Source organism: Gossypium hirsutum, chromosome A05 (assembly GCF_007990345.1).
Source record: "Gossypium hirsutum isolate 1008001.06 chromosome A05, Gossypium_hirsutum_v2.1, whole genome shotgun sequence".
NCBI lineage: Eukaryota > Viridiplantae > Streptophyta > Magnoliopsida > Malvales > Malvaceae > Gossypium > Gossypium hirsutum.
The window spans coordinates 11,284,363-11,298,974 of NC_053428.1; the positions used below are offsets into that span (position 1 = coordinate 11,284,363).

The following is a 14,612-nucleotide window of genomic DNA, read 5'->3' on the forward strand; positions in this document are numbered from 1 at the left end:
CTAATTAATTCAACCAATTAATTCCATTTTAATTATATTGATTTCATGTTCATTTGTAATTACACGTTAATAAACTTTATAAACTAGTTTATTTTCATTAATGTTAATTTAGGGGGCATTTGAGAAAACAAAACAATAAAGAAAACAAATAAATAGAACATAAAAGAAAATATTTGATATGCCGGTTGGGTCTTAACTCATTAAAAATATGTATTATTATCAGTGCAGGAGTATGCAAATTTGAGTGCATTGAAACGTATTACCCTCCTACTTAAGGATTGGAGAGGGACTATATATCTACATATATGGTAAAAAAACTATAATATTTGAAATTAAAAGACTACTAATAAGCTGACTTATTTTTCTCGCACGAGTTAAATCCATCAATGATAGAAAGAAACATGTAATTTTATTTTTTTGAAATTTTTTGATATAATAAATTATTAAGAATTTTTTAATAAATTAATTAAATAATTTAATGATGTTTATTTTCAAAGTGTTACAAAAACTCAAAAATAAATTTTTAAAATGCTTTGATTTTATTACCAAATTTCAAACAAAGAGTTTTAGAAGGGTAATGTATAATCTTGAGTTACCGATACATTTACTAAAGTATAGATAAAACAATCTAAAAAACAAAGTATTGATAATAAAAAATTTTCGTGCTTTTTTACTTTTAAAAATATAATCTCAAACATTATCATTATGTTTTTTTTTATTAAATTCTAATAATACCAAATAATTTTTAGATTAAATAAAAATTATTTATATTTACAACTTGACACTTAAATTGTATTACTATTATTAAATTGTTTATAAAATTGTTATTTAAAAGCAAAAAAATGAGTTTCTTTTTTTTCTATATGATTTATGTTTATTTATTAATTACATTACATTAAACTATTTATCGAATTTTAAAAGCTATAATTAAACCGTGAAATAAAAATGTAAAAAGGGAACATCAATAATGCATATTCATGTGTTGTGTACAAGTGCAACATATGTGATTTTATATGTTGTTTACTCTTAACTATTAACGGGATCAACATGTACGTACGTATGTATGTATGTATGTATATACATGAGGAATTAGTGTAAAATTAAGTAGTTTCCCCAGTGACAAGTTAAGCAGATTAACCAAAAAAGCAATGAAAAGAATCTTCTATTAAAGAAATGAAGAGATGGTGAGGGAGTCAAGAGACTGGAGAAAGCTTTGATTAAAAGCTCTGTAGATTTGTATATAATATATAAAGGTTCTCTTGACATGCAAAAACAAGTTAAATTCGCAAAACAAGTCATATTCTGATTATACGGCTCGTAGAAGCAAAACTACGATCGATGATTACCCTTACAAGTCTGAGAGTTCATCTCCTACACAACATTTAGCTCTTTGAGCCATGCTGTATGCAGAGGGCATGGATCTGGTTTTCCCTCCACAACTACCTTCTCAGAGATTGAGTAGAACCATCCATTCCTCCACTTGAACTGTATGAATATGAACAATAATGTCTTAGAAAGGAAAGCACAAATTATGATATTCATAAAGTATATTCCTATATCGTGACCTGCAGTTTTTTACCTCTTTAACTGCTGTTGGGAAGTGGGCCACAGCTCGAGAATAAGCACATAGCCTATCCTCCATAGCTTCTTCAAATGTTATACCTTTCTCCGCTGCAGCAGCAGATGCGAGCTCTGCAATGAGGCTTGACACCTGTAAACTTAGATTTCAGGTCTTACGGTCAACTTATAGATACATAATCAGCAAGGCTGAGAGATTTGAAGAACAAATAGTTTAAATAACAATATTTCTGTATCTATTCACCTCATGCCATAGTTTTGCCAGTTCTAAAACGATTGAAACGATATTTTCGTTTGAGATTTTATTTTTAGGAAATAAAATGGGAATGGTGTGCACTTCCACAAAATTAATGATCCAACTATATGCTACTGAAAAGAAAGCAGCACCTCAGAGCGGTATTCCTTCTCTACAACGCCTACAGTTGCCCCAGGATGACGAGCTCCAACAAGCATGAATGCACAAATCCATATGAGCTTCTCCAACATCTGCTTCTGAAATGCTTCTTTGTCAAGAACCTGGTCAGACAAACCCGAAGAAAATACAGAATAAAATTTGTTAGTGGCACTTAAGGCTTGCTCTCAATAGTCAATTTATTTCTCCAATGTGATCTCTAAACTTACAACTTTATACTGCTTTAATCCACTAGTTAGTAGAACCATCCACCATGACATGAACACTCTTAATCACCAATAAGGAAACAATCCCACAAGAACAATAATCAATTTGCCAAATCAAATAATGATTCAATTATTGCCCAACTTCCTCTTTCACCATGCCTCCATCTATATGAATGTCAGAAAATTTCAGTCCCTTTCTTGTATCTATAGGTGTTGCGTATTTCCCTTCCTTCCAAAGGCGGGAGGAAAACACTCTTTCATTTCACTTAAATTAATAATTTTATTTTGAACTTTACCCCTAAATTTCCTTCCTCTTTTTCCTTTTTTTTGTCTTTCCTTGCTTTTCTCCATTCCTACCAAAAATAATACCCTTTGGCCAAAAAAAAAATGTTTGAGCATGAACTTGACATGAAGAAAATGTTCATTAGCCAGTAGTGCACCTTTTGGAGGATAAGACTCATGTTACCCGGGCTTGTATGTTTGTGTCTAATACCTGAGTTCGACACAAATTTCGACATAGCTATGGAAATGATGCTCCAAATACATTGAAAAACTTTAAAAAAGAAAAAGAAAAGAAGAAGGTATAACTGTGTCAGACAGTAAAATAGGATAATAGAAAAAATATATCTTTTACCTTGCAAGAGAGGCCTCCAGCATTTAATCTGGTAGCTATAGCAGATGCCCATTTCCCATATGCTGCAGTTAGACCTTCAGGATTTGTGTCAGTCTTGCCATCGATAGGAGGTTCTCCAAGCTTCGCTACAGCAAAATATGCCAGCACCTGCTCTGCATCATTAAGACCTTTGCTTTGAAGCCATGGCTCCAGCATGCCATTCTGGAAAAAAACCAAATCTGCTATAGATCATCAACACCCAGTGGTTGATCAAATAATTTTGAATTGAATAAAAAAAACTGGAAGTCAAATGAGAACGAATAAACATGGCATTAGTACATAAATTACGGAGGAAATAAGCACGAATAACAACGTAAGCCAACTATGTAATGATACTCAATTTTCATCCACTTGCTTTAAAAAAGTTCATTGAAACTTGAAAGACCAACAAGGAACAGAGCATTATTAAATTTCCACATAAAGCTCCAAACTCCATTGAAGCAACTGTTTATAAGGAATATAAAAAGGGGATTCCTCATAAACATAACAAAAGATGAAACCATTTTAAATTAACCAAAATGAGCAAAGAGCAGGTATGATTGAGGCAGAGGTACCGTTCCAACGAGATTTAGGAGTAGCCTCAAGCACAGCCTCAAGATCATCATTCCTAGTACAAACCAATATAGGACCTTCAAAATCAATAGGTACAGCTTCACCTCTCTTCACCAGCAAATCATCTCCCTTGCCCATATCTTGCAATGCCTTTCCCACTCTTCCACCACCAACGATAATTGCTGGCACCACCTCGGTAGCAGTAGTCGTAGGGGGAGCAGCCATAACAATGGAGGTGGACTTCTTTGGAGTGAAAAAGCGTGTAGCAGTGAAAAGAGCGAATTTAGGAAAAATAGGTTTGGGCGAATGGATCCAAAGGAGAGAAGAGGTCGAGAGTGTAGCCATGACGGTGGGTTGGTTGGTTGGTTTGGTGGTGGGCTTAGAGGCATGGGTGCTTTGTGGCTTTTGTTTATTGAGTGATAAGCGACAAGAAAGAAGAAGAGAACCACTCGATTCATGGGGTGGCCTTATCACTTCCTGAATTCTATCCGAAGTATGAAATTCGGGAGGTAAGAATCAGCCCCGGGTGCTAGTGTGCTTATGGCCAGACAAAAAGCCTCCCCAACAAACCATGTCGGATCTCTGGACCGGGCTACTTGCTTGGCCCAGGAAATCTGATCTTGGACAAAAGTTCTTGAACTCAGCTATCCGATTTTAAATAAATTTAAACTAAAATTCATTTTATGTGTCAAAATAATAATTTAGCAACCAGCAGAACATTAGGTTCTATAGTCTCTTTTAATGGCAATATTTTTTTAGTGGACTTAGGTGTACTCATAACTCCAAGATTATTCTAATTCTAAATAAGTTCAATTGTTTCAATTTGTTATGATAACTCTTGTTACTGATCCGAAACCCAGACATAATCTTGAACTATCGACCCATGCAGAAGAATCTGAGTCTCATAAGTTAGAGACATTAAGGGCTCATGGAGAGAGCTTACGAACTAGGTTTACATGCATGTTACTGGGAGTTTGTAGATAGAGAGTGCGAAGTCAAGTATGTGATATGATAAATATGTGTTAAATCTAGAGAAATATACATATTAACTTATATGAAACCTACCTAGAATGTCATTTCGATAAATAGTAACCGTATTTTATAAATACCTGATTCCTCTCATCATGAGGACACACAACAAAAACACTGAACAAATATAAAATAAGTGTAGATGGTTATTACTCATTACACTAGTAAATATATTATAATAAAAATATTATTATTCGTTGTATTTTATAAAATTGGTTTTTTTTCCCTCTATTTGATGTTAATATTTTTGTCTAGGTAAAAGTAGAGAGTTTAAAATATTTTCCATACCTGATTGCTCCTGTGGATTATGCCTAGCATAGAATTTAATGAAGTAGTGAACAGTTACATCTCGCAGTCCCTGTTCATCCAGAACTCTTGTAATGGCAACCAAAAAGTGACCCCATTTAACATTCAAAACCCAATAGCTATTATATGCCCTTAACCATAAAAATCATATTTCCTTTTTAGAATGTCAAAAGAATTATTTATTTGGAATCATAAATTCGTAAAATAGACCAAAAAAATGGAATAATTGATTCAGTCCATCCGAATATTTCCTTACATTTTTTATATTTAAAAGTTTCAAAACTCTGTTCCCGCTTCTTGTCCATGTAAACAAAATAGTCAAACCCAAATAATCAGTAATTAAGAACCGGTTGTCTTTCTTAGGGTCTGTTTGATTGCAGTATTTCATTTTCTGGAAAATATTTTCCCTCTTTTACGTGTTTGATTGACAAAAGGAATTGATTTTCTGGAAAAGCAACTTCAAAACACGGGAAAATCTCCCCTTCTTTGTGTAAAATGTCTTACAGATTTTTTTTCCGTAAGACATTTTCCGAAAAACACAACTTCAACCTCTCATTTCCTTCTCATTTCATTTCCTCCTCATTTCCTCTCCGTCCATCAACGTCAGCCTCTCCTCCTCATCGGTGTGCTTCTTCTTCTTGGGTTATCAACAGGTTCTGTTCTTCTTTTCTCTGTCTATTATTTTTGTTGATCGTGATTTTTTCTTAGGTGTGCCTTTCCTCCTTTTCTCTGCTGTTTTTCCTTCTCTATATTTTATATTGAAGGATCTTGTTAATTTGTTGCAAAGGTGTCAAGCAAAATGCTTCTGCATGAATAGATTTTGGTCTTAGGTTTTCTAGATCTTCTTCCCTAATATGTTTAATCGTGTCCCTAATTTTAAACAATCTAATTAGCTTGCTAAAAAATTACAGCCTTGTTCGTCACCTCTTCTCACGATTCATCGAAGGTAGATTTCTACTCACATTCTTGATTGGAAGCTCTAGGGTTTTCTGTTTTCTACTTTCTTGATCTTTTTTTTCTTTGATTGAGTTTTTATTTCAGTTATTTTCTAATTTCAGTTTTGATTGTTAGAGGTTTCTGCATATTTGTTAGTATTTTATTTTTATTTTGTTCAATTGCTGAGGTTCGACAAATGAAGTAGGATTGAACACAAGAGTAGGAACTTCATCTATCTACTGTTGTTTAAAGTTGTGCATTTTTTTCAATTGAAGTAATGAAAGTGACGCAGGACTACAAGGAGGAACCAGATTATGGTCGCTATGTTGCTATTGTAGCATCGGCATCTTTGAGGGAGATGATAAAGCCCGGTGCATTGGCTATCATATCACCAATAGTAGTTGGTTCGTAACTGCTCTTTGCTGATTAGTATTTACTTTTGCAAATCATGGATTGGTTTGCTTATTTCTCGTTTTAAACGATCATTTTTTTCTCATATATTGTACATATATTGTACATATATTGTACTAATTCCTGCAAACTGTATATTGATATACATTGTTGTATGGCAAAACAGGTCTGTAGATGATGATAAGTGCTTTTAGAACATGAAGCAGACATTTTGTCTATAGTGGAGATATATTTCACATTTTGGCTTTGTCTATAGTGGTAAACATGTAGCAAATATTTTCTTTTCGGGTAGCAGCAAATTTATGCTTAATGCTTACCTGCTGTGGCAATTTCAACTCTCCTGTTTTAACCTCAAGAGTTACCTTTATTCAGGGAGTGCTATGGTTGTTACGCCTATAAGTAATACATGATATGTCATAAGAAATATTTTAAGTGCTAGAATGAATTCCACCTATTATTATATATACTAGATGGATGTTTCTGACATCTGAAATTGCTTATTGTAAATCAATGACTCTTTTAAGTTTAGAATTTGATGTATGAGGACTATCTTTTCGTATCTATGTTTCTTTTGTTGTTTAAGTTGCAATATAGATCTTTCTCTCTGAGACAGATACATACTCAAGGAGAGGTGTATGCACACATGCATGTAATTACATATTATTCTTGTTTACCACACTGTGTCTGTTCTTTACTTCCATAACCATGCTAATATATGTCTGCAGAGCATGATAGCTAGGAAAATCTTGGAACTTCAGCTCAGGAGGATTGGGGTTTTTGCAGCTGAAGAAACCATTAGCTCACATCCAAAGCTTGATAGAAGCTTTAGAATATGTGAATATTGCCATTTCGTATTCTAATAATTTGCTTTCAGTTGATATATATAAATTTGTTCAACTGCTTTCAATTGATATTAATTCTTAATGTATTGGTACTCAGTATATTGCACATATCTATTCAGTATAGGTGGTGTACTACTAATCATGCATTTGGGTAATATTATTAATTTCTAGTATTCATTGTGATTTCGAAGCTAATTTATAATTATTCAATCCTTGTTTTTTTTGTTTTTTTAACACAATTACAAATAATTTATTTGATATTAGTTGTTTTCAATTTATAACGATCAATATTGTAGCTTAATAATTGAGTATTATTATAAATAAATCATTGCAATATATGTAAAAATAATTTAAAATATAAAAATTTATTAATATATATTAATATATGTAAAAAACAACTTTTCCGAAAAATAATTTCAGGAAATCTGTCAAACAGCAGAAAATATTTTACACAGATTCAATCAAACACCGGAAAATATTTTCCAGTAAATCATTTTACAAAAAAGTAAAACACTTTTCAGAAATTATTTTACGAAAAATATTTTACTGCCAATCAAACAGACGCTTAATTTCCACGGTAATCCCTCCATACACGAAGGGACAACGAGCTTTAAACAGTTACCGTTAACCTTTACCAAACTGCGCATCTCAAATTCCACACATTTCCCTATACCTTTTTCTTTTTTCAAATTCAAAACCCTTTCCTTTCAATTCAATTTGAAACCTTCATTTCTCAAACAAAGGACTGGCTCTCAAGCAAGCTGACCAAAACCCAGAGTTCTAAATCTGGTCCTCCGTTCTCAAACAACAATGGGTGAGTTGAAGGATCCTTTAGTTCAACGCCAAGAATCATGCAATGCTCCGTATGTTAATCCTCTCATTGACCTCAAACACAACCGCAGCTGCAGTGAAGGGAACCCTGCATCATTTTCAGACAACAAGGAAAATGTTGTCTTTGGTGCTGGCAAAGAAAATGCAGCTCCTTCAACAAATAATGGGTCTTCTTCTTCTGAAGTTGCTAAAAAGACTACTACCCATTTGAAATCGCTGTCCACTATTGGTACTTTCGATGCTTCCAAAGAAGTTACAAGTTACAAGTCTCTGTCCACAGGGAAGGTCTTGAAAGAATCGTCCCTTCAGTTCTGTATGCAAATGAATGAACCTGACAAGGCTTTTGGGTGCAAGTTATGGGACCCCATAGATTCAGACAATTCTGCTTCTTTGAATATTTGGGATTACTCGGATTCCGAAGCCGCCCCGGCTTCTTCTTGGTCTACATTGCCCAATAGGTCAGTCTCTGAACATAGCCTACTGCTTTTGCTGCTAATTCATGTCATGTGTTTCTAACAAGTTTTTCTAATCACTTATAATATGTTGGATGGTTAAAGTTTCAAGTCTAGTTGATATTTAGTTACATGTACAAAGAGGAGAAGCTTGTTTAAACTGGGAAAGATGTTTTGTGTACCCTTTTTATTGATGTGTTGTATTTGGTGGCTTTTGTTTTAGGGCTTTGTTGTGCAGGCCGTTGCCACTGGACATAGGAAGATGTACTTGCGTTATTGTGAAAGAACCCTTACCTGATGGGTTCCATGGCGGCACTCTGTATTCACTTTATACCAATGTAAGATCTCTTTTGACTTGTTAAGAACCCTGGTAACCTTTTTCAGTTTTTTTCTGTAAGATCATCTGGATCACCACTTAGAATCCTTTCATTTTTATGTAATGAAACATATAATGAGCTGCACTAATTCTTTAGTTCAGATTGTGCAAGACGCATTTACCAATACTCTTTTACATTTGATCTATTTGGAATTTCAACACGACAGGAAGGTAAAGGACGACAGGATCGGAAGCTAGCGGTGGCTCATCACAAACGACGGAATGGGAAATCAGTGTTTGCCATAGCTCAGACTACCAAAGGAATACTGTCTAATTCTGATGATAGTTGCGTTGGACTCATGACGGCTAACCTCCTTGGATCAAAATACCATATATGGAATCAGGTTTGATCTCTAAAAGGTTAAAACTTCTATAAAATGGCCATCAAATATAGGACACAATCCTTGCTTCAATTGGTTAATAACTTGCTTGGTTGCAGAATGGTCGAACCAAGTCATCAAACAAACAATCTAATCCTCTCTTAGGTGTTGTAAGGTAACCCTAACATCCCATCTCTGTCTAAGTTCATTTCCTTTTCATTCTCTCCCATTTGATTTTATTTACTTCTTTAGGTTCATGCCAACCATAGCGACATGGACCGGGAGTTACCGAAGCATGAAGGCATATATACCTAAGCACCAATCAATGCAGCTCAAGAATGTGGCTCAGGTAGCTCAAAGGATTCACTTTCTCGATCATCCTTGACGGGGTGTTTATTTCCCCTGTGTTATTTTGGATTCTCTATTACTATGGAGTTAAAAGAGAAAATAAGATAGATAAATCTCTTTGCTTTTTTTATGTAGATGCAACACATTAATGGACTACCTAAGGACTGGGAGGAGAAAATGGACAAAATCCACAAGTTGTTCTCAAGGATTCCTCGTTACAACAAAGTAAGAGTGTGTAAACCTGTATTTCTCATCATAGAAAACTGAGGTTTCGGACTTGGGTTTCTGTCTAACCCTGTTATTGCTTTCTGTTGAGTCAGATGTTGAAACAATACGAATTAGACTTCAGAGAAAGGGGAAGAGCTGCTGGACTCAGAATTCAAAGCTCAGTAAAGAATTTTCAGCTGACATTGGAGGTATCATAACGTTTTTAAACACTACTATTAGCTATGTACATTTGTACACAAACACTTGCAAAATGACTTAACGCAGGGATACATGCAAAGTATGCATGCATGTGATGGGAAACTTATATAAATTTAACTCTGGAATTGGTTTTCTAGGAGAACGGAAGGCAAACAATTCTTCAGCTTGGAAGAGTGGATAGATACAAGTATGTTATGGATTTCAGGTATCCACTAACAGGTTACCAAGCATTTTGTATATGCTTGGCTTCAGTTGATTCAAAGCTTTGTTGCACTATGTAATTGAAGAATCCCCCAACATTTTGCTCCTAGTTCAACCTCTGAACCGAAGTGTCTTTCCTAGTTAAAAAAAAATTGACCATTTTTTGTAAGAAAGTGACAAGCTATGTAAACAAGCTTAGATGATGATGCTTCAGGTTTTTAAGAATCATAGCTCGAATCCTAATTCTACGTACTCCATTTATTACTAAGGTAGCATTCGGTGCTTTTGCATGTTATAATTCCAATGGAATGTAACTTTTTTGGAATATAAGTACGACTTACTAGGAAGGTATTAATTAAAATCTTAAAAAAAATTAATTTATTAAGAATACAACGATAATTTATGAATTTACTCATATTAAATAAAAAATAATGTTCATGGATTTAATTATTTTTACCAAATATTTAATAATAAATATTAATTGTTATTTTTATTTTTCTTAATTTATAATGTTAATTAAAAGGAAAATTGTTTTAAATGTATCCTGCATATCTTTCTTGAATGTAAGTAATATATATATAACTTATTTTGGAATAAATTTAAAAAAAATTATGTATATATAATACTTGCGAAGAATTTATTGAAGTAATAGAGAAAATGGAGTAAGACAAATGGTATCCTAAATCAATAAGTTAATCTTATCTTAATATTTTTTTAATTTTCTAATTTCTCATATTTTATAATGAGAATTACATTAATATATTCATAAAAAAAGTAACTCTAATAAAAAAATTCAAATAAAGTAAATCAAATTTGATATTTCAAATGTTAGGATTGCTTTTCAACTCATTAAATTATTAAGAAAATGATCATTTTCTATCGTACTAAACGTTAAATAATATCTAGCAATGTCATGTTTCTCTCTAATTGTTTTGTTTAATTTGGATTAATTTCTTCCTTATGTCGATGAATTCAACTCCCACTTTGCTAAGCAGTCACCATTCTTCCCATGCTGAAGTAATCGCCATCCATGCTCAAACTATTATTTTAATAAAAATAATAATAGTTTTATTTAAATTTAATCATAATATATATAAATATTAATATTAATATTAAAATATTGTTTTAATAGTTATAACGAACTATTGCTATCCATTCACGGCCCAATCCATCCTCCTGACCACATATATCGCTACCGACAACCATAAACCAACGACCTTATGAAAACCAATTCAACAAATAAAACGACGCAACGTTTATCTGAAAGAAAAAAAAAAACACCCCAACAACTAGGCAACGTTAGCTTGCAATTTGCATGCCTCACAACTTACAAAAGCAAAAATGCAGACCCATACTTTGAAAATAAATAAAAAGCACGCCCAAAATTAAATACATGGCTCAGGCTTGGCAACAGCTACCAAATTACAACACTGATGTTTCCTTTTCTTTAATTAATTCACTTACCCAAATGCTTCTCCCCTAATTTCCTTTTTTTCACTTTAATTATTATCAATCAAGTTTCTTAGCCATCAAACGTGATACACCAATAAATTAGATTTATTATATTTAATGTCGATTTTATACGTTCCTTTTTCTTTCTTTCTTTTTAAAAAAAATTAAATTCATGAGTAGAGATTGAGTTTACAATTTCCTGTTTAGTTCCAGTTTCTTTATTTACTCTTTACATGAAAATAAAGAATGAATAATTATATTTAAGAAATACATAAGGTCGGTAAAAAAAGAATTTACATATCAATATTAATTTTGAATAACTAAATATTGTAGCTGATAGATGGACAAACCATTAAAACGTGATAATAAAAATATGATTTGACGGAAAATATTAAACACAATATAATATATCAATGTTTTAAATTTTATATAATATGAATTATTAATATATATATATATTGAAAGAATGAATTATTAACCCATTAGAATTTATTCAAATATAAAATAGGTGGATACAGAAATTATGATATCTAACCTTTGTGGGCATTTAATTTAACAAGAAAAAGTAGATGTACGCTACCTACCTAAGAATTTCCATTTCATTAATTAGCACCGCATGCGTAGCGTTTTCAATTTTCAACCTTCAACTCCTAACAGCAAAAATTGTTGGTTTAATTGGGCAGCTCTCATAGATGTCATTTGGTCTTTAACACATGCAACTCACCATGCATGCATCACACTGCAAATCATAATTCCCTATTTTCTTACTAATGAAATTAGAGATAGATTTAAATGTTTATAATAAGCAACCTTCTTTTGAAAAACAAAATCATAAGATGTGGGTTTAAAATGATTTTTTTTTCATCTTCACGTTTTACAGATAAGGACAAGGTTTGGAATCTTTTGAATGGGACCAAAATAAATATACATAATTTCAAGAGTCAAAGTTAAAATTTTTAACTAAGCCAAAAAAAAAACTAAATAATATCTTTTAACAATGTAGTGTAGAAGAACCTTTTATTTTTCATATATATCATACCAATAAAAGAAAAATATTATCTTCAATGTATAATTGCTACTTATTTTGCATATGTAAATACTAAAGTGTTTTTTTTTTCTCGAGGTTCTAGATGTTTTAGATTTATTCTAGAATAGTTATTTTTACGTCTGTTCTTTAACATTTATTTATAAACTGATAAACTTATAATTTAATGAGCTTATTGATTTTTATGGAAATTTACTTTATACAATACTTCATAAATCAGTTAATTTTTTTTATTGTATTTATTATAATATTTTTTTATAGAATTCGTTTATTTATTATATCGACCTATTGATTTTTTAAATATATATAACCTAACAAGAGATATTATTATAACTCTCTAATTCCGTTGTGAAATTGAAAAGTCCCATTAATTAATAGTATATTAGAGAAACTTTCAAAGTTTATTGGGATTTAGTAACTGTGATAAGTTATGTTGTTCTATAAGAAAATAATAATAATAATAGTTTTAGGATCCGACACTCTCAGCAATAAAAGAAATAGAAGAAAAAAAATGCAAGTTTATTTATTTAGTTATTTATTTCACGTAGTTAGAAAAAGATGCGCAAAACCAAAAATCGATTTTTTTTTAAATAAACATTTAATAGTTATAATATAAGACATATTACTTGTGTAATAAATATTGAAGTTAAAATTAACCACTAATTAGTAAGATATGAAATGAAATTTAAACATGAGTACGTGACATAAAAATCTAAAAATAATCCTATAAAAATCAAAACATATTTTTATAGTTAAAAAAATGAAAATTATATAAATATCCAAATATATCCAAGTCCATCTGAAACAAATTATTAATGTATAAAATTTTACATAAATTGATTAACTTTTTAAATAAAAAAAAATGCCAACATGAAAAGAAACATATATTTTTCTCTAGAATCATTACAACAAATAATGCAAAGATCCATAAATTATTTTCTAAACTGAAACATGATAACAATTTTTATAAACAGGAGCTTGATTGAGAAACAATATAATGATATAAGCACACAATTTAATTTTTAAATTGAATCACTTTAATAAACTATGCAAATACAATACAAAAAATGATATGCACAAAATTGTATATATCAATATGTCAAAGATTTATATAAAACAAACTAATTACGCAAATAACATTAACACAACTCAATTACAAACCATGTTAGAATTCAACATAAAAACGAATCATTATGTTTTCAACTCAAAAAAACTTTGTAATAATTTCCACTCGAACAGAATAAAAAGTTAAAAACACAGTTTTTTTTTTTAAATGACTTTCACCTGAAAATACCAAAGAAGGTAATTAAGAAGGTAACTTTTAAGTTCTTGTATAGATTTCGCTTTTTGAAAATACTTCGAAAGAGAAAATACAAAAAGGAATGACGTATTTGATATGCCACTTTCATTCTTAGTAATGAAAACCAAAATTCTTGCTCGTGAATCATGCGTCATCTATATATTTTTTCTGTATACAAGGAAAAATCGTGATCTTGAGTTCTGGCTATTATTTATTTATTATAAATTCCATTTTTTTTTGAAATTATTGGAATAAACCGTATGTTTCTTTTGAGAGAAAAAAGGTTTTATACGCATTGGAAAACAGGAAGCAAATGACCATGAGCAACAGTCAAATTCCACTTTAAGTCCCTAAAAGTTTGTGTCCCTTTCCATTATAGTTCACTTACAAAGATAATACTTTACATAAATAGAAATGTCGATTAAAAAATATGATTATTAATGAAGCAGTATGTTTCCATTCATAACTGATTTATTTAATGGAAGATTAAATTTATTAATATATAAGAAAAGCTTGAAGATAATAATAAAAATGTTGCACTAATTAATTTATGTGAACGAGTGCAGATAATATTTTTTTAATGAATTTTATATTTTTAAAAAATGCTGGGAGAGAAATGTTAAACAAAGACTAATTTCAACTGAGGACTTAGAGGTCAAAATGTGAATTAAACACAATTTGATGCATTGTTCAAAAATTCTAAATCATTTCAGATATTAAGGTTTTTTTTTAAAAAAAATGATCAGTTAACTCAAATTAAATCTTTAAACTGATTGTAATCAAATAAGTCTAAATATATAAATATGGATAATCAAACAAAATCAAATAGTCAAAGCAAGCTAAAGTAGCAGTGTCAATCAATCTCAGTCAAAAAATAAAATTAAAAATAAAATGATGATATTATTTATCTCGGAGA

At 31.1% G+C, this 14,612-nt stretch overlaps 2 protein-coding genes and 1 long non-coding RNA gene across 4 annotated transcripts; 2 read left to right on the top strand and 1 right to left on the bottom strand.

The window, feature by feature from the left end:
• Positions 1-1,202: 1,202 nt before the first annotated feature.
• Positions 1,203-3,940, bottom strand: LOC121229325 (uncharacterized). 2 transcript variants are annotated; one of them, XM_041113352.1, is made up of 5 exons: positions 3,424-3,940; positions 2,831-3,031; positions 1,966-2,094; positions 1,580-1,711; positions 1,203-1,485 (listed from the first exon to the last, which is right to left on the bottom strand). In XM_041113352.1, exons 1-5 carry the CDS (start codon positions 3,472-3,474, stop codon positions 1,372-1,374), a joined length of 627 nt encoding a protein of 208 aa, XP_040969286.1. In that variant the 5' UTR covers positions 3,475-3,940; the 3' UTR covers positions 1,203-1,371. The 2 variants fall into 2 exon arrangements, with proteins under 2 accessions (XP_040969286.1, XP_040969285.1); XM_041113351.1 differs by having other exon boundaries at positions 2,831-3,048.
• A 1,113-nt stretch (positions 3,941-5,053) lies between these two features.
• LOC121229326 (uncharacterized) lies at positions 5,054-7,118 on the top strand. Its single transcript, XR_005927064.1, has 3 exons — positions 5,054-5,409; positions 5,985-6,096; positions 6,829-7,118. It is a non-coding gene; the product is annotated as an uncharacterized lncRNA (long non-coding RNA).
• A 467-nt stretch (positions 7,119-7,585) lies between these two features.
• Positions 7,586-10,151, top strand: LOC107906395 (tubby-like protein 8). The gene is made up of 8 exons (XM_016833376.2): positions 7,586-8,234; positions 8,452-8,566; positions 8,772-8,948; positions 9,044-9,099; positions 9,177-9,273; positions 9,408-9,497; positions 9,593-9,688; positions 9,836-10,151. Exons 1-8 carry the CDS (start codon positions 7,756-7,758, stop codon positions 9,977-9,979), a joined length of 1,254 nt encoding a protein of 417 aa, XP_016688865.2. The 5' UTR covers positions 7,586-7,755; the 3' UTR covers positions 9,980-10,151.
• The last annotated feature ends 4,461 nt before the right edge of the window (positions 10,152-14,612 follow it).

Coding starts and splice junctions, on each gene's coding strand:
- LOC107906395 (XM_016833376.2), top strand. CDS start 7,756: ATGGGTGAGTTGAAGGATCCTTTAGTTCAACGCCAAGAATCATGCAAT. Junction 8,949..9,043: donor AATACCATATATGGAATCAG/GTTTGATCTCTA, acceptor GCTTGGTTGCAG/AATGGTCGAACCAAGTCATC. Junction 9,274..9,407: donor AGCTCAAGAATGTGGCTCAG/GTAGCTCAAAGG, acceptor TTTTTTATGTAG/ATGCAACACATTAATGGACT.
- LOC121229325 (XM_041113351.1), bottom strand. CDS start 3,766: ATGGCTACACTCTCGACCTCTTCTCTCCTTTGGATCCATTCGCCCAAA. Junction 3,049..3,423: donor TCCTAAATCTCGTTGGAACG/GTACCTCTGCCT, acceptor GATCTATAGCAG/ATTTGGTTTTTTTCCAGAAT. Junction 1,712..1,965: donor AGAAGGAATACCGCTCTGAG/GTGCTGCTTTCT, acceptor CTAAGTTTACAG/GTGTCAAGCCTCATTGCAGA.